General features: G+C 34.1%; 4 protein-coding genes across 8 annotated transcripts; all 4 read left to right on the top strand.

Moving 5' to 3' along the window:
• The first annotated feature begins 608 nt into the window (after nucleotides 1-608).
• On the top strand, nucleotides 609-1,163 carry LOC120115861 (dirigent protein 4-like). The gene has a single exon (XM_039136467.1). It carries the CDS (start codon nucleotides 609-611, stop codon nucleotides 1,161-1,163), a length of 555 nt encoding a protein of 184 aa, XP_038992398.1.
• Nucleotides 1,164-2,950: 1,787 nt separating this feature from the next.
• On the top strand, nucleotides 2,951-3,494 carry LOC120115975 (26S proteasome non-ATPase regulatory subunit 4 homolog). The gene is made up of 2 exons (XM_039136570.1): nucleotides 2,951-3,202; nucleotides 3,327-3,494. Exons 1-2 carry the CDS (start codon nucleotides 2,951-2,953, stop codon nucleotides 3,492-3,494), a joined length of 420 nt encoding a protein of 139 aa, XP_038992501.1.
• Nucleotides 3,495-5,750: 2,256 nt separating this feature from the next.
• On the top strand, nucleotides 5,751-18,902 carry LOC120115859 (isocitrate dehydrogenase [NAD] regulatory subunit 1, mitochondrial-like). The gene is made up of 6 exons (XM_039136465.1): nucleotides 5,751-5,756; nucleotides 13,050-13,054; nucleotides 16,551-17,070; nucleotides 17,156-17,395; nucleotides 18,260-18,338; nucleotides 18,463-18,902. The coding sequence occupies exons 3-6, from the start codon at nucleotides 16,567-16,569 to the stop codon at nucleotides 18,735-18,737; spliced, it is 1,098 nt and encodes a 365-aa protein (XP_038992396.1). The 5' UTR covers nucleotides 5,751-5,756; nucleotides 13,050-13,054; nucleotides 16,551-16,566; the 3' UTR covers nucleotides 18,738-18,902.
• Nucleotides 9,289-14,454, top strand: LOC120115857 (protein DETOXIFICATION 45, chloroplastic-like). 5 transcript variants are annotated; one of them, XM_039136463.1, is made up of 15 exons: nucleotides 9,316-9,659; nucleotides 9,932-10,056; nucleotides 10,450-10,593; nucleotides 10,724-10,872; nucleotides 11,002-11,137; nucleotides 11,914-12,010; nucleotides 12,101-12,201; nucleotides 12,388-12,551; nucleotides 12,770-12,841; nucleotides 12,946-13,062; nucleotides 13,167-13,262; nucleotides 13,349-13,470; nucleotides 13,622-13,674; nucleotides 13,971-14,024; nucleotides 14,136-14,155. In XM_039136463.1, the coding sequence occupies exons 2-14, from the start codon at nucleotides 9,975-9,977 to the stop codon at nucleotides 13,973-13,975; spliced, it is 1,338 nt and encodes a 445-aa protein (XP_038992394.1). In that variant the 5' UTR covers nucleotides 9,316-9,659; nucleotides 9,932-9,974; the 3' UTR covers nucleotides 13,976-14,024; nucleotides 14,136-14,155. The 5 variants fall into 5 exon arrangements, with proteins under 5 accessions (XP_038992392.1, XP_038992395.1, XP_038992391.1 ...); XM_039136460.1 differs by lacking the exon at nucleotides 13,971-14,024 and having other exon boundaries at nucleotides 9,315-9,659; nucleotides 13,622-13,685; nucleotides 14,139-14,454; XM_039136462.1 differs by lacking the exon at nucleotides 13,971-14,024 and having other exon boundaries at nucleotides 9,317-9,659; nucleotides 14,139-14,452.
• Nucleotides 18,903-19,443: the final 541 nt, after the last annotated feature.

Below are 19,443 nucleotides of genomic sequence, written 5' to 3'. Positions count from 1 at the left end.
GCACATGATTGTAACTAAGGTCATAGAAGAAACGTCTACATAGACATATTCTCACAACATATAATAACAAAATTCATTACAAAATTCTTAACACCTTAATAAATAAAACAATCTTACAAAAGAACATAAACACGAACAAGCCATATTGTTTACAGACAACCTTCGAGACCCGCCCCTTCAAATATTCAGAATGCAGTAATCATCTAAACGATATTACTTCATTCGACAAAACATATTCACAAATCTTCACCTTTACTATCACCGATCTTTGAAAATATTCACATCGATAGTTATTAAGGTATACGATCGGTCGGTTGATTCGATTAAAATATTTACAACAATATGATATAAATAAGTTTGATGAAAGTCCACTCTATCCCTACTAAAATTCAGACCAAAACAGTTGACTTCAATATCAATTCGCCAACCGATCTTTGCCCTAAACAAAACACAAGTTGTCTGAAAACTTCAATCAAAACATAGTTGACTTCATTTTTAATATTGAAAACCACCTACCATTATGCAGCATGATTTTTGTATAAATCCGACCAACTCGGATAGATATTATGTATGTAAACATTAATCACATTAGCTGAATCACATTACCGATGGAGAAGAGTTTGATATTGGCCTTGGTTCTGGTTCTCGGCACCGCAGTGGCGGTGGCTCCATGCAGAGGCTATTACTCCGGTGCCGAGCCGTATGTTCCGGCTCCGAAGAAAGTAACCCATCTCCACTTTTTTTTACAGGACATCATGAGCGGCGAAAACCCAAGTGCGGTCGTAGTGGCACGCCCTAACGTGACGACCGCCTCCAACGACACCTTCGGCTCTGTGGTAGCGACCGATGATCTACTCACCATCGGCCCCAACGTAACGTCGGGCGTCATCGGGAATGCTCAAGGCCTCTGGGTGTCGACTGGCAGAGAAGTTTCGTGCCTTACGGTCTACATGGACTTCGGGTTTACGGTAGGCGAATTCAATGGCAGCTCCATCAGTATATTCTCGAGGAATCCGGTTAGCCAAACGGAGCGCGAGCTCGCGGTGGTCGGAGGGAGGGGAAAGTTCAGAATGGCACAGGGATATGCACAACTTAAGACTTACTACGTCAATTTCACGACCGGTGATGCCATTGTTGAGTATAAGGTGACTGTGATTCATTAGCAAGATGACAATTTGCCTTATATATTTGTTGTTTATTCAATTTGGTCCTTTATTGAGACTTCGTTCGGGTTTTGGCTAACTTAGTCCAAAGATTATCCTCTTGTATTGAGTTGATTTCATATGTCTACTTGTATTTACAACCGCCGGATTAATTTTTAATCGGGTCAAATAAAATAATGTTTAGTACATTTTGATCACCTACATTATCTATTTATAATGATTTGCTCACTTACATTATAGATTTATAACGTTTTGGTCACTGTGATGTTAAATGTTGTTAGTTTAATGACACGACATTTTAATAAAATGGACTAATTTTTAATTTGACTCTTGAACATTATTTTTAAACTTCAGATAAAATATCAATTTGACCGTCGTCGTTGACAATAGTTGAACCTTAAATTTTGCGGTTCATTCCTTCTGACGTTTCAAATGTGAATCTAATGTCTATTTCATCAAAAATGTTACAAACTCCATATTTCTACTTCAAAATGTTATAAATCACTAACATAAGTGACTAATACATTATAAGTAAATAACGTAAGTGATTAAAATATTATTTTTTAAATTTGATGGTTAAAACTGAATATCTATAAAACAATATTGACCAATTCGACAGTTTACCCTTGTTATTATTAAGTTTTTTTGAGCCAAATTGTGTACAAAAATGATACATCTCTGCTTAAAATTCGACACAATTTTTTTTTGTATGAAACATAATTGAATTCATTTTTTTAATAATTATTAGTATCTTTATTCATATATAAATTAACTCAAATCGAATATCTTAAAAATTGAATGAGATCATCTTCTCAACCTAATTTCCTTCATTTATAACACTAAGATTCAAACTACGGGTCTTGTTTAAGAAATCTAACGTCTCATAAGGGGTTGTAAATGAGAGGAGACAGATCGCGAGTTACTCAAGATCGATTAGGTCAAAATTTGGTCAACTCTCGAATCGAATGGGCTCTACTCAAACTCTTAACGAGCCAAAATAAGCTACTTGATACTCGACTAGAAAAGTTCATGAGTAACTCAAAAAAATATATAAATATATACTTTTTTAATTAAATTATTAATAATATTAATATTTATATGTTTTTAAAAATACATAATATAAGGTTTTCATGTATTTAAGGTTCAGGTTTGAGCTTAAATCGAGCTAAGTTTGAGAATATTTCAAGTTCAAAAAATTTTCGAACTCAAGTCGAGCTTCAATTTTTAATTTCAAATTGAGCTTGAAAATTTTAAGTTCGCGAGCTTTCGTCGAGCTGAGCTTCAATTTTTTATTTATTTTGAGTTCGAGTCGAGCTTAATAATTCTAAACTCGTGAGTTTTTGCGTTGATCTAAACTCAATTTTACACTTTTCGAATCGAAACGATCTCAGTAGTATTCAAGTTTGACTCGACTAGTTTACACTCATAATTCAACTCATTAGATGAAGTTATGATTGAATATAGTTGACTTAGTTTTAATAATAGGTATCTTCCATCTGCAGCCCCTTTAGATCATGTTTGTATTTTTTAAGAATATATCGTCTATTTATAAATTCGGATTCAATAAGCCACTCAATAATCGCACTAGCTAAATTCCTTTACCAATGAAGAAGAATTTGATATTCGATTTAGCTAAGGGTAGGTAAGAGTAGTTGTCTCCGAAAATTTAAAATTACTATATATTTTAAATTTTTTTATGCATTTTATACTAAAATTTATTTTCATCCCTTAAAATTTTATAAGTTTAAATTCGTCTCATAACATAAAACCATACATCCATCTCTGACATGGATTTTGCTGCTGCAGCGGCTGCAGCTGGCGGTGTTTCTGACTTCGGTTTTGATGTGGATCCAAATATAGATCCCGAGCTGGCTCTTGCTCTAAGGGTTTCCATGGAAGAGGAGAGAGCAAGGCGAGAAGCTGCTGCCAAGAGAGCTGCCGAGGAAGCCGGTAGACAAGAGAAAGGAGAGGAAGCCCAACCACAGTCTGATTCTCAGAATGCAACTTCAACTGCTACTGAAAAAACTTCTGATCCAATGGTAAGTATTACCTTGAGTTCGAATTACTATCTATTATTTCACCATCCCTCAAATTACTATCGGTTAACATTGGACTATACAACTGGAGTTTCGAATTGGGTTTTGCTAATTGATGTTATGGCAGGATGAGGATGATGCTTTGCTAAAGCAGGCCCTTGCATTGTCCATGAATATCCCTGGATCTGATTCTTCTGCAGGTGATGCTCAAACGTCCGAGGAAACTAATGATGATCAGGAACTGGCCTTGGGTATGTCCTTTTATTTTGTTGGTTGTTTTAACTTATTCAGGTAGATAGTCCCAGCGAGTGCCTATATTCTGATGTGTTGCTGCTTTTACAGCTTCCGGGGGTCGACCCAAACGATCCAAGTGTGAAAGATCTGCTAGCATCTTTGCCGGGCCAATCCGAGGTTGGTTTCGTTAAACCTAGCATAACCTAAGCATGAAATGCATGTAGTGTTTTAGATCGTCGTCTTAATAGTTAACTGATCTGTCATCACAACCTTTACTTGCTACCAGTCGCAACAAAAGAAGGATGAAGATGATGAGCAGCAGCCTAAAGATGACAAGTGAAAATCTACGTCCCGTTAACTGTCAATGTGTCGTTGATTTCTCACCGAGTTAAGATCACCGTTGTTCCGAAAGTCGAGTTATGTGTCGAAACCGTGACGTAGAATCGGTCGAAACATTTTTCTTTCTTATTTTCTGTTTCGAAGCAACGAATGCTTATTGGTTAATATGTGTTGAGCATCTATGGGAACGGGACGTTATCATTCCTGTCTGGACTTTATTTGCATAGGAAAAGCAGGATTTGTTAGTGTTCTATGACAGTATTTCCAGTTTTTTAGTCTAAAGTACACAAATGATCCCGATTATGGGTACTGTTTTATTAAGTATCGGTTATTAAAAGTTATAAAATATTCTTTTGGTTATAGAATGTTACTTTGTTAAATCTTAAAATGGTCACTCGATTATTAGATATATTTTAAGTTCATTTTTCGTTAAAAATTGATCATTTTGAGATTTTAGAATCAAAATTTATCGTAGTTACTTTAAAATATCATTAAATTTTTAATATAAAAAGATGAGTTTAAAACACGAGTAATTAAATGGTCATTTGTAATTTTTAATAATCGAGAGACTCAATAAAACAATACTACATGTGAAAAAATCGTTAAAAACTTGACATGTTTAGTACTTAAGCTATTAGTTTTTAATGACAGAATACTAGAATGAAACAAAAACTAAACGTTATGTATGATATTAAAAAATTTAAAAATTTAGATACTAAAACAACCAAAATTAATAGTTTGATACTAAATACTTAGACCACCCAAAAACAAAAGAGCACATGATTGTAATTAAGGTTATAGAAGAAACGTCTACATAGACATATTCTCACAACATATGATAACAAAACTCATTACAAAATTCATAACACCTTAATAAATAAAACAATCTTACAAACCAACATAAACACGAACAAGCTATATTCAGAATGCAATAATCATCTAAACGATATTACTTCATTCGACAAAACATATTCACAATACTTCACCTTTACTATCACCGATCTTTGAAAATATTAGCATCGATAGTTATTAAGGTATACGATCGGTCGGTTGATTCGATTAAAATATTTACAACAATAAGATATAAATAAGTTTGATGAAAGTCCACTCTATCCCTACTAAAATTCAGACCAAAACAGTTGACTTCAATATCAATTCGCCAACCGATCTTTGCCCTAAACAAAACACAAGTTGTCTGAAAACTTCAATCAAAACATAGTGCGGTCGTAGTGGCACGCCCGAACGTGACGACCGCCTCCAACGACACCTTCGGCTCTGTGGTAGCGACCGATGATCTACTCACCATCGGCCCCAACGTAACGTCGAGGGTTATCGGGAATGCTCAAGGCCTCTGGGTGTCGACTGGCAGAGAAGTTTCGTGCCTTACGGTCTACATGGACTTCGGGTTTACGGTAGGCGAATTCAATGGCAGCTCCATCAGTATATTCTCGAGGAATCCGGTTAGCCAAACGGAGCGCGAGCTCGCGGTGGTCGGAGGGAGGGGAAAGTTCAGAATGGCACAGGGATATGCACAACTTAAGACTTACTACGTCAATTTCACGACCGGTGATGCCATTGTTGAGTATAAGGTGACTGTGATTCATTAGCAAGATGACAATTTGCCTTATATATTTGTTGTTTATTCAATTTGGTCCTTTATTGAGACTTCGTTCGGGTTTTGGCTAACTTAGTCCAAAGATTATCCTCTTGTATTGAGTTGATTTCATATGTTTACTTGTATTTCCAACCGCCGGATTAATTTTTAATCGGGTCAAATAAAATAATGTTTAGTACATTTTGATCACCTACATTATCTATTTATAATGATTTGCTCACTTACATTATAGATTTATAACGTTTTGGTCACTGTGATGTTAAATGTTGTTAGTTTAATGACACGACATTTTAATAAAAAAGAACTAATTTTTAATTTGACCGTTGAACATTATTTTTAAACTTCAGATAAAATATCAATTTGACCGTCGTCGTTGACAATAGTTGAACCTTAAAAGTTGCAGTTCATTCCTTCTGACGTTTCAAATGTGAATCTAATGTCTATTTCATAAAAAATGTTACAAACTCCATATATCTACTTCAAAATGTTATAAATCACTAACATAAGTGACTAAAACATTATAAATAGATAACGTAAGTGATTAAAATATTATTTTTTAAATTTGATGGTTAAAACTGAATATCTATAAAACAATATTGACCAATTCGACAGTTTACCCTTATTATTATTAAGTTTTTTTTAGCCAAATTGTGTACAAAAATGATACATCTCTGCATAAAATTGGACACAATTTTTTTTTTTATGAAACATAATTGAATTCATTATTTTAATAATTATTAGTATCTTTATTCATATATAAATTAACTCGAATCGAATATCTTAAAGATTGAATGGGATCATCTTCTCAACCTAATTTTCTTCATTTATAACACTAAGATTCAAACTACGAGTCTTGTTTAAGAAATCTAACGTCTCATCAGGGGTTGTAAATGAGAGGAGACAGATCGCGAGTTACTCGAGATCGAGTCGGTCAAAATTCGGTCAACTCTCGAATCGAATGGACTCTACTCAAACTCTTAACGAGCCAAAACGAGCTACTTGATATTCGACTCGAAAAACTCGTGAGTAACTCAAACAGTGGTGTCAGATGTGTATTTGTTATCAATAACTAAGAATGCTGTTCATTATTTACGTTGACGTCTTTCGATCTACGAATGGTATTCTAAACGGGTTATTGTTGCACTTCGCAGACAACAAAGCTTTGCTGAATCTGTTCTTCGGCGACTGGAAGAAAAGTGACTATCATGATGTACATTTTGTTCGGTTAATGCAAGGATTGCTCCTTTTTTATCTTTAGTCCTTCAAATTGTTGATAGGTCAAAGTTATTACTGTTTTCTTGTTAGTGTAAGCACGAAGAATGTAACATTGGAACTAGATAATATGTGTTTACATGCTTTCGAACCTGTGGCCCTTGGATGTTGCATCTTGTGACGGAGATAGAATTTTATGTTAGGGGTGAATTTGAATTTTTAGAATTTTAGGGGATAAACTTGAACTCACTAAATTTTAAAGGGCGAAAACAGATTTTCAATAGAAAGTACTTAAAAAAACATAAAATATACGATAATCTTAAATTTTCAAGGGTCTAAATCTAAAATATATGATAATTTTAAATTTTGATAATTATATACGTAAAAAAACTAAAATTATAATGTTATATCTTTATTTTGAATAGTTTGGACTAGGGATGAGCATGGGTCGGGTTGGATTTTTGGTCCACCCGACCGGACCCGAAAATTTTAAATACTCCACTCAACCCGAAATTGACCATAATTTGGCTCGAACTCGACTCGAAAATATACCCTTTCAACCTAATCCGAACTGATCCAATTTTTTGAGATAAAGTTCGAATTTGACTCAATCCGAAATAATATATTTATTAAAAATATTATGTTTATTCAATAAAAATAGGGATTTAATTGAAAGAAAATAATATAGAGGGGTATTATTACAATTATCACTAAATATATAAGGTAAAATTACAATATTTTTTTGGGTCGGGTCAGGTATTTTTCACCCTAAACCCGACCCGAACATCACTTTAAAAAGCCCGACCCAACCCAACCCCAATTTTTTTTAAAAAATATAACCCGATCAGGTCGGGTCGGAACCCGTCGGGATCGAGTCCCATGCCCATCCTTAGTTTGGATTGATTACAATGTAATATCTCTACTCTTTATAATCTTTCTAAACCATTGATAACATATACATATCCTGCAGACATAAATTGTTCAAACTTTAGACCTCAAAGGAAAATAATACTCCTAACCAAAGAGATCACTCAATGTATTCAAATATAATTATTTTTAAAAATTGTTAACACATAAGAAATAAATTAGATTATTATTTATAGGGTAAATTATATATTTAGTATTTAAACTATCAATTTTGGTTCACTTTAGTACCTAAACTTTTAATTTTTTCAAAATCATACCTAACATTTAGTTTTTATTTCATTTTAGTACCTCATCGTTAAAAGCTTAACACGTTTAGTACCTAAACTATCAATCTTGGTCCGTTTTAGTACCTAATCTTTCAAATTTTCAAAATTAATGCTAAAATTTTTTGATCAAGTTACTAAGATAAAGCAAAAACTAGACTTTAGGAATGATTTTTAAAAAAATTTGAAAGTTTAGGTACTAAAATATATCAAAATTGATAGTTTAAGTACTAAATATGTTATTTAGCCTATTTTTATTTTAGGGTTATCTACCAAATGTACTTAAAGCATAGTTTGGATTCCAAATCAGTCCCTACCTATCATATCACTCCAATTTATTTCTGGTACTATCATTATCATTTTAATCAATTTCTTTCGTCAATCTAATAATTTTAGAATAAATTAGATGTTTAAAAATATATTGTTATTAGTATATTTATACTTCTACTAAGTAAATTACGTGTTTAATATTCAAACTACCAGTTTTTGATCTATTTAAGTACCTAAACTTTTAATTTCAAAATCATACCTAAAGTTTAGTTTTTGTTTCATTTTAGTATCTCGTTCAAAATTTAACATTAAATTTTGAAAAAAATTAAAAGTTTAGGTACTAAAATGGACTAAAATTGATACTTTAGGTACTAAACACGTTAAGTTTTTAGCAACGGGTACTAAACACGTTTAGTTAGGTATGATTTTGAAAAAATTGAAAGTTTGGGTACTAAAACGGACCAAAATTGATAGTTTAGGTACTAAATGCGTATTTTGCCTAAAATATTTAAAAGTTTTAGGACTAATAGAAATTAAAACTACACTTTGCGGACCTCCAACGTCATTAACCCCTTTGCTTGGCTCTAAGCTAACAGGCTCAAAATACAGTGGGCCGAAGAAAAGGAAGTCCCAAATGAACCGTAGATTGAAATCGACGCCCACAGTTGGGTTATCGGATTCACTTCCCTAGTGTTTTTTTTTTTAAATTTGAAACTACGTCTCCGTAGTTTATCAATGGCGATGATTCGATGCACCGCTTTAGACGGTTCAATTTCATGATTTTAGCTTCTTAATTTGACCTTAACTTTCTCCACCGCTACTCACTCACTTCCTCTAGAACAGGTAATTTTCTTTCCTTTTTTTTAATTTATTTCCTAACGTGATTTCTCGTCGTTTCCGTAATTTCATGTTACAGCTGCTTCGTTTTTTTTCTCGAGAACCAAAGAGAAAAATTCTCTAGGCTCTGTGAAGAGAAATTCGGTTTCGTAATTGCATGTTGGAAATATATCGTGAAATTCGGTTATTTTCGCGGTTTGCTCTGTTTCGCTCGTTTCTCTTTGTTTAATTCTTTGTTATTTTATATGCTTGTGTTATTCGATGAATTTTCGTTTATTTGTTTATTTTGTTCCTTCCGCTTATCTTGCTTTGCTAACATTTGGAAATTAAGAATTACTTGATTTTTAGCTAATTTTTTCATTGTCTTTTTCAGGTCTGGTAGATTATAAAACTGATAATCGTGTGGAATGGCACAGACATGTTTCAGAGGTTCCGCAATTTCAAGTGGACTGACACATAGAAAGGAATGGAACAGGATAAATAAGTATACGAGTTTTCATTCTTTGTTAAACCAGCATGAAATTTGTAGATTTAGGAAGGAACTAGGCTACAAAGATGATCGGAGAAGCTGCCACCTATCTGCAGTGCATAGAAATTCATTGTTGTCGCCATTACTGACACATAGAAGACACTGTTCTCCAGAGCTTCACAGTCAGTTAGGTTCTGGTTTTGGTGTGCAAGATGCCGAGGAGAGAATTACGTTGAATGAACAAGAGGATACTGCCCGGATAAGTTCAATTGCAATTGAAAATGTTGATGCCCAGTAAGATTTTTGTGACACATTGTCTCATTATTTTATAGTTATGTTGTTAAAGTTTTGATGTAGTTCGGTTTGTGTAATTGTTATGAAAATCATATTGATTGATTTCTGGAATATAATGTTTTCTTCCCCTTCTAGCATAGTGGTAAGATAGAGCTTTAAGGAATAGAGGAAGTGAAATAAGTCGACTTTGTAAAATCATGTATCATTCATGCTATCATCATGAAATGCAAGAATAGTTTCAGTACTGTGAACTTTGAATTTTCACTATGCAGTGAGGTGACAGAAACTTCTGTGGATGTGAAGAGAGAACTTATTATGCTTTCTCTGCCTGCGATTGCTGGACAGGCTATTGATCCCTTTGCACAACTGATGGAGACAGCATACATTGGAAGATATAGTATGAATTTAATTTTAAGTTTGTTCCATTGATTTAATCACTAAAATAATTATATTTTCCTTCTTTTTGTTATTTGATGTGATCATGCAAACAACATTTGTTCTTTGGCGATAGACTAAATATTTAGCAGTTTCTTTTCTTGTGATTTATTTGTTAGTCTTTTGATATAATCATAGTTTTCTGAAGGATATGCTTCTCTATAAGCACGGGTGTATTACTCGTATTCTCTGTTGCAAATTGCAGCACACAACTTCAAAATATAATTTTGTATGTTTATGCTAATTTTGTGCAGTTTCATGTAATTGGAATTTTGAAAATTGATAAAATCTTCCTCAACTTTTGAAACCAGTGGTTTATCATATTTATGGAGATGTTTCTTTGTTATTTTGGCAGGTTCCATGGCATTAGCTTCTGCAGGTGTTTCTGTATCGATTTTTAATGTGGTATCAAAGTTGTTCAATATTCCTCTCTTCAGTGTTGCGACTTCCTTTGTTGCTGAAGACATCTCTAGGAATGCTATTGAAAATTTGTCAGCAGGTGAAATTTTAGAGATAGGTGCTGCATGCTGGTTTTTGGTGAATCTTGTCACTAGTTTATGTTACCTGACTTATGTACATGATTGAACATTTTCACATGATCTTTGGCTATTTGAATTCTCATTTTGAAGCTGAGAGTACTAATGGTAAGACTCTTGAAAGAAAACAATTATCATCAGTGTCCACTGCTTTACTTCTAGCAATTTTTATTGGCATCATTGAGGCTTTGGCATTATCTCTTGGATCTGGATTGTTTCTTAAGTTGATGGGAGTACCCTCAGTAAGTTTAGGTTTATTGTAGATTTATTTTTCTTTGTTTTTTAGTCATCTTTCTCCTGTTCCTCCTTTGCTAAAATACTGCTAGCTATTAATGTTGAAGCTTCTTGTCTTGTTTTTCTCCTCTTAACAGACATCAGATATGCATGTTCCGGCAAAACATTTTCTTTCGCTTAGAGCTCTTGGGGCTCCTGCTGTGGTAATCTCTTTGGCTCTTCAAGGAATTTTTCGTGGTTTTAAAGATACACAGACGCCTGTTTTCTGTTTAGGTAAGCATTTGGAAGGGCTGTGCCTGGAATGAGCTATGTTTGTGTTTACTTTACTTTTTGTTGAACACATACCTTTGAATACATGGAATGTAATTTTGGTTTACAAACTTACTTTTTGTTGAACACGTACATTAGAATACATGGATTGTAATTTAAGTCAACAAACTTCCTTTACCATTTAGCTGCAGAAGAAGCTAGCTGATTCATAGACTTTCAATGATCAGTAACATTAAGTGTGTAGAAATCATTTAAAATTTAAGTGATGATCTATAAATCTGACACGAGGATGCAAAAATCTGTGTAATAGTTTTGGAATTTACCTTTTCCTCTTTTTTGGTCCTTCCCTTCTTTTTCATTCTCTGGGTGTTGTTGGAGGGGTATATCAGGACCTAACATGTGTTAATTTGTAATTATTTATCCATTGGAATAGAACCACTTATGGTCTATAATATTTTAGACTGATTATGATCTATGTTTCTCTTGGTCTTTTAACTCTTCTGGTTGACCGAATCTTGTATGTGTGTGTTCGGATTGCTTGCCTCCTCCTTCCCCCCAACCCACACCTCCCCCACATCATTTATCATCTTTTAAGTGTTACTATGAAGATTGAAGCACTTTTAGTGGTATAAAAGAAAGGGAGAATTCAATATGTCTAAAGCATGCAGTAGTTCTTTGTTACTTCTTTTTTCCAGTATTAATGATAAATGTGTTAGGTTTCTCTTTTGTGATATCCCTCTTCTTTTTTTGACTAATTAGTGTAGTTGCTTCTAATGCAGGTGTTGGTAATGGATTATCCATCTTCTTTTTCCCCATACTTATGTTTGGCTTTCGAATGGGTGTGACTGGGGCAGCTCTCTCTACTGTTTTATCTCAGTATGCAAGTCTGCTTTGGGCATTAATTTGCTTCTTCCCTTCAATGATTTGTTTCCATGGAAATGATACTACAATATCTTCTTGTGTCAGGTACATTGTTGCCTTTCTGATGATTAGGCATTTAAACAAGAAAGTTGTATTATTGCCCCCAAAGATTGGGGAATTGCAATTTGGTGGCTACATAAAATCGGGTAATTTTTTTACTAGTTTCAAAAGAAAAGATTGTGCTATGTGCCTGTGGAGAACAATTTTTTTTATTCTGATTGTATCCCTCCATTTTATAATCCTTTGTGTGCTTAGGATGTCTAACATTTATGTTCTTGGGTGACTATATATTTTTAAGTTATTTATTTTCTTACAGAAAATGGTTTTTACAGGTGGTTTTCTTATTGGAAGAACTCTTTCAGTATTAATAACAATGACTCTGGGGACTTCTATGGCTGCTCGTCAAGGTTCACTGCCCATGGCTGCGCATCAGATATGCATGCAAGTATGGCTTGCTGTATCTCTTCTAACAGATGCGCTTGCAACATCTGGTCAGGTACATAATTTCCGGGGGGGATATCTGTAACTTATTCGCATTTACTCATATTACCTATTGAGATTTTAACCAAAACAATCATCAAAATCAGAGAGAGAGCCCCTAAATTCAAATCCTTATGGTTACAAACTAGTGCTCACAGACTAAACCATTATTTTGCTTGTCTAGATTAGCGAGGAATAATGCCGCCCTTCTTTCTGACGTTTTTCTTATTGTAGGCATTGATTGCAAGTTACGTATCTAAAGGCGACCTACAAACTGTGAAGGAAGTTGCCGACTTTGTGTTGAAAGTAAGCTTTTACCAGGATTTCCCCATAATTGTTATCACCAATTATTATGTTGATATCTGGCTTGCGATATACAAATCACTAACTTGATGCACGTGGCTTTACAGATAGGGGTTGTCACTGGTATTTCGTTGGCTGCAATCCTAGGTGTGTCATTTAGTTCTTTAGCGACCTTGTTCACAAAAGATGCTGAAGTTCTAGCGATTGTTAGAACTGGAGTGCTGGTAAGTATTCAAATTAAAATCCAGTAAGCTTGTCCCTTTGTTTTGCTTCTGCATTTATGGTTGTCCTCGGATCAGTATAACGATTTCTTATAAAATTATTGTAGTTCGTCAGTGCTAGTCAACCTATAAATGCCTTGGCGTTTATATTTGATGGTCTCCATTATGGCGTGTCGGACTTTCCTTATGCAGCTTGTTCTATGGTATGCCTATTGAAAATATCAGTGACTAATTTTAGATACAAAAAAATAGATTGCTTTTTCTAACATGTATGTTATGTGATCTCCAGATGTTGCTGAGTGCTGTCTCTTCTGCATTTTTGCTCTTTGCCCCAAAGACTCTCGGTCTTCGAGGGGTTTGGTTGGGCTTAACTCTATTTATGGCTCTGCGGATGACAGCAGGATTTGTCAGGTAAAATTTTTAAGAACGAATTTTATGTTACGAGCTATGTTCTATTTTTCCAAGACCGAGTCTAAAGACATTAAAGTATTGCGAAACACAAATTTTTGTGCCAACGGATTCTAATATTTATGCATCTTTGATTATATGCTTGTTTTTACAGAATACTATCGAAAACCGGGCCTTGGTGGTTCCTGCACAAGGACTTGGAGAGAAGTGAGCTTAGTGTATGTTCATAAAAACCTCAGTACCTAGATCATCATTGTTTGAACTGCTTTTGTTGAAACGGTTCCGGTAAAACTTTATAAATTCGATTATGATATGAAAAATTATCTAAAACATGACGCGAAATAGGTACATTAGATCTTAAACAAAACATGAACTCACGATTATGGTACACGGTTTATTAAACACGCCTTATATGCAATGCACTGATGCACTTTATACGATAGTATCCTCCCAAGTATGTTCCATTGTTTTATATCTTTTTCCATCTGTTTAATGCTCGGTAGCTTGAATGTTCCATCGAGAAGCCCTGCTATCCATCTGCATCTCATTTACTCTCCAAGAATCCGAGTACAGCTAGTTGTGGCATCCTTACTCCCTGATCAAAACAACAATGCTATATCGTGTTTCATACTCGTGTTTTAAGTGTTTTATGTTACATCGTGTATCGACAGGTTATTGCGGATAACTGACCTGTAGAGTCGAAGGGCTGCATCAAGGGAACCAGATATATGTACTTTTGGATGGATTGAGACATGAAAATGTATTTGAGCTTTTGAATCCGGTGGCCAAGATGGGTAGGTCTGCTTCCCTCGGTGCGGTGTCACCGACTCACCCGCCTTCAACCAACGGTCCATTTTTTGCAGAAACTGATGCTCGGGGCCTTTTTTGATTTGATTTCTCCCTCTTCGTCTTAGTCGGAGATATTTTCCGGGACAGTTGAGGAGGCTGTGTTGTGGACCATGCCATGTTTTGCCAAACGAAGCTGTAGATCTGTTTTATACCACTTTCAACAAATTTTGAACATGCATCTGTGTCAAAGAACAATTTAACACCCATTAGCGAAATATATACTATATTATTTATTTATCCGAAAAATAAAATGACGTCATTTGGATTTAGGGTTGTGTTATATTCCAACAGGAGTGAAAATCAGGTGAATTGTGGTTAGTATCTAAACTATCAATTTTAATCTATTTTAGTACTTAAAATTCTAATTTTTTAAAATCATACTTGAAATTTAGTTTTTATTTCATTCTAGTATTTCTGTTTAAAATTTAACATTAAGTTTTGAAAAAAGTTAAAAGTTTAGGTACTAAAACGGATCGATATTGAAAGTTTAGGTATTATAACGGATCGAAATTGATAATTTAGGTACTAAACGCGTTAAGTTTTAATATTGGAGTTCAAAAGTGGAATGAAAATTAAATGTTAAGTATGATTTTGAAGAAATTGTAAGTTTAGGTATTAAAATAGGTTAAAACTAATTATTTAGGTATTAAATGTGCAGTTTACCCGTGTGAATCCTATGAAGATAATCAAGGACATTCCACTGAACTGTGTGACCCCATTGAAATTGAATGGAATTTATCATTTTAGATAGAGATACCAAATTCCCGAATTTTTTTATTCAGTGATAAAATGAATGTGGACCTTTATAGAGAATTTAAGTTCGAATAATTTTATTAATAAAAAATATATATTATCATTTCTTTAATAAATATTATTTTATAACCCTTTTATATTATTAAAAAATTATAAATCTTTTAAATAAAGCTCAAGTTTAGCATTCTTATTAATAGTTTTTATTACATTCTAATATGTTTCTTTAATAAAAATTATATGATACATAAGTTGTGTAATATTAAAGGATATTGTCTATTTTAATGTAAAAAAAGTAAAGATAGTATTATATAAAGTATATTATCAAAAGATAAGATTATACAAATTAAAATTTAGATAGTCTATATATTATTATGAATATATATATATATATATATATATATATATATATATATATATAAATAATATTTTTTTAATTAATTACTCGTATCCGATCTATTGACCGATTAATCCAGATCGGGTACTGCATAGGTGAGGGCGACCCTCCCAACCCAGTTTGCTCCATTCGCAAACGTTAGGATTCGAACCCCTGACATTGCTTAAGGGATCTAGTGCCTCATCCCACTAGACCAACTGATTGTGGGTAGTTTAATAAAAATATAACTTAGAAACAACTAAGGGACTAGACTATAATATTAAAAAATAAATAGATATTAATTTAGGATTAAATAAATTTTTTAAATATTAAATTAAAATAACTTGAAATTAGAATAATATATCTGATAAATGATAAACTCGAATAATCTAAATATAAAATAATACAAATCTTTAAAAAAAATTAAATCTAGGGTAAATTACGCTTTTAGTATCTAAATTATATTTTTTTATCCGTATTAGTATCTAAACTTTTAATTTTTTCAAAACTATACCTAACGTTTAGTTTTTGTTTCATTTTAGTACATGCCGTTAAAAAAATTATTTTTTTATTTTATTTTAGTACCCGTTCAAAATTTAACGTTAATTTTTTCAAAAAAAAATGAAAGTTTTGGTAATAAATCAGGCTGAAATTGATAGTTTAGACACTAAACACGTTAAGTTTCTGATAGCGAGTACTAAAATGAAATAAAAACTAAACATTAAGTATACTTTTGAAAATATTAAAAGTTTAGATACTAAAACATACTAAAATTAATAGTTTAAATACTAAATGTATAGTTTACCCTTAAATCTAAAAGACACGAACTCGGAAATATTATGATAAACATGGAAAAGCATAATTTTTAGTAGGCTCGAAGTCAAAATATGTCACCTTACAAATTACGGGTCTATAAAAGCTACGTGCCAAAAGAAAATACTCATTAAATTATAAGCACTATGTTGCAAATTTATCACTTCTCTCTTCCTTTACTTTTCCTGGTAGTCAGTGGAACTTTCTGCAACTCCTCTTTGAGGCCTTTTCTCTCAATTCTCTCTCAATACTCAAAACCCTAATTCGATCGTCGGAAACTCCCAAGATCCCCAACCTCCGCCGCCATAACAATGGCCGCGTCACGCAGATCACTTCCTCTTCTGAGAACCCTTGTGGCCGGAAAAACCCAAACCCGAACCGTGACCTACATGCCCCGTCCGGGAGATGGCGCCCCGAGACCCGTGACCCTAATCCCAGGAGACGGGATCGGACCACTGGTGACGAACGCGGTGGAGCAAGTGATGGAGGCGATGCACGCGCCGGTTTACTTCGAGAAGTACGAAGTCCACGGCGACATGAAGCGGGTGACGCCGGAAGTCATGGATTCGATAAGGAAGAACAAGGTTTGTCTTAAAGGCGGCCTGAAAACGCCCATGGGAGGCGGAGTCAGTTCTTTGAATATGCAACTGAGAAAAGAACTGGATCTATACGCTTCTTTGGTCAACTGCTGTAACTTACCGGGACTACCCACCAGACACGAGAACGTTGACATTGTCGTGATAAGGGAGAACACCGAAGGCGAATACTCTGGTCTCGAACACGAGGTCGTGCCCGGCGTCGTCGAGAGCCTTAAGGTGAGTAAACCAAGGGGAATTGAATTGTTTTTCTTATGAAAAAAATTGAAAATTTTCATGCTGGGTAATCTTTTTTTTGTTACAGGTTATAACCAAGTTCTGTTCCGAGCGGATTGCGAAATATGCATTCGAGTATGCTTATTTGAACAATCGAAAGAAGGTTACTGCTGTTCATAAGGCCAATATTATGAAGCTTGCTGATGGGTTGTTCTTGGAGTCTTGCCGTGAAGTAGCAACTAAGTATCCGGGCATCAAGTATAACGAAATCATTGTGGACAATTGCTGTATGCAACTCGTTTCGAAACCGGAGCAATTTGATGTCATGGTATATGAATTCCTTTACTTGGGGAAGTTTTTGAATAATGATATTGCATATATAATTGGCTAGTTAGGTGTTTTGATCGTCTTCTCTGGTATATATCTTGTTATTCGATTTGTCCCTGTGGCCGATGCATGTTTGAACACGAGTTTAAAGATATAGCCGTTGAAGGACCTTTAGAATATTCTTATCAAAAAAAGGACCTTTAGAATATGTAGAAAACCTTGGCAGAATTGGACATACCGGTATCGAGCACTAGCGTTGCTTTATATATGTTAAACGACTGCTGCTTTGCTTGAACGATCTTTCTGCACTAGCAACCTTACCTTCCTGCCTACTTGCTCGATTTATCAATTGAAATTGAACTCTCAACTGGCTCGATTGAAGGAGAGAGAATCGGGAGTGGGATAGAACTATAGATCGATTGCTGAAACTCTCAATTGTCTTAGAGCTTTTAGCAATTCACATACTGACCGATGAAAGCAAACTTTCTTCCCTATATATGGCCTTCCGCCGTTCCAACTTGTATATATGTCAATATAATCAACTCTCTCCTCCGAGTCCGAATAACATAGGTTAATATTGATAAATGGTACTTAGAATATGATCCTTTGAAAGTTCTTTTTGATTGTGTGATATAACCAGCCTGTGTTTTCTGTGTATTCTTGTGATACATACAATGTCTTAAAATTGTTCAACATGAAGATATAGATAATCGTGGAGACTCCCAAATATCTCGACTTTGAATCGGAAATTTACGGTTTTTGACATCTTTATTGCCCATGAGATTTTTGCAACTTTCTTTTATGTTGCATCGTCCCTTCTATGTTATTTGTCTGGTGGTGTTTAACATTCTTTGTTTGTGTTTAGGTTACTCCTAATCTTTATGGAAATCTTGTTGCAAATACAGCAGCCGGTATAGCCGGAGGCACCGGTGTCATGCCTGGAGGTATCAATTACTCGACAATGTGTTCAGATCGTATTAACATGCGTTGGCTTTCTGTTTTTCGCAATTTTCTGTTGGCATGGATGTAATAATGCTAGCTTTCATTAAACAATACTCTTAACTGTAGGCAATGTGGGAGCTGAATTTGCCGTGTTCGAGCAAGGTGCTTCGGCGGGGAACGTGGGGAAAGAAAAGATAGTAGAGCAAAAGACAGCAAATCCGGTGGCATTACTCCTCTCCTCAGCCATGATGTTGAGGCATCTACAGTTCCCTTCTTTCGCCGATCGACTCGAGAATGCAGTGAAACGCATAATCTTGGAGGGCCAGTACCGGACCAAGGATCTCGGCGGTGATAGCTCAACGCAAGAAGTTGTCGATGCAGTCATCGCTAAGCTAGACTGATCTGAATCTCAAAATGATTTTCTTCTTCTCGACCAATGGGTTTGATCCCAGAACGATCTTAAAATTTTCATATGCCATAAGATTGATATTAATTTTCTTTTTAATGCAAAGTTAAGGTGGATTATAACATTTAATTGGATGAAATAAACATCTGGGTTATTCAGACATGAATTCGAGATATTTTTTTAAAATATATTTGTTTAGTATTTAAATTATCAATTTTGGTTCGTTTTAACACTTAAACTTTTATTTTTTTTAAGTATACGATGTCGTTGTCGTTAACTATTTAACGATAGAACGACCAAAATAAGAGAGAGTAAAGTTCAGTGACAAAAAAAGCCCAATGTATTAAATTCAATTAGGAAAATAAAAACTTCTAGAGTTCAGATAAAATTTGTAATTTACTCTAAAATAAAAGGTTTGATGATTAAAATATAAGTTATAAAGGTTTAGGGACCATTTATATGGTTTATCCTTAAAAGACAATGGGTACCGTTTTGAGAAACGTGGCTGGATATGATTGGTTCATATGACAAACCTTATAATATAATAATAAATAGGGTAAATTATGTAGGTAGTTCATTATGTTTTTGGTATGATCGATTTTGGTTTTCGATATAAAAATTAAGTGGAATGGTCCCTAAAGTTATCATTCCATTCAAATTTAGTCCCTAACATTATTGATTTATTCAATTTTAGTCCCTCG

The sequence above is a fragment of the Hibiscus syriacus genome, unplaced genomic scaffold, assembly GCF_006381635.1.
Source record: "Hibiscus syriacus cultivar Baekdansim isolate YM2019G1 unplaced genomic scaffold, ASM638163v2 tig00110279_pilon, whole genome shotgun sequence".
Lineage (NCBI taxonomy): Eukaryota > Viridiplantae > Streptophyta > Magnoliopsida > Malvales > Malvaceae > Hibiscus > Hibiscus syriacus.
This window is presented reverse-complemented; position numbering and strand designations above follow the sequence as displayed.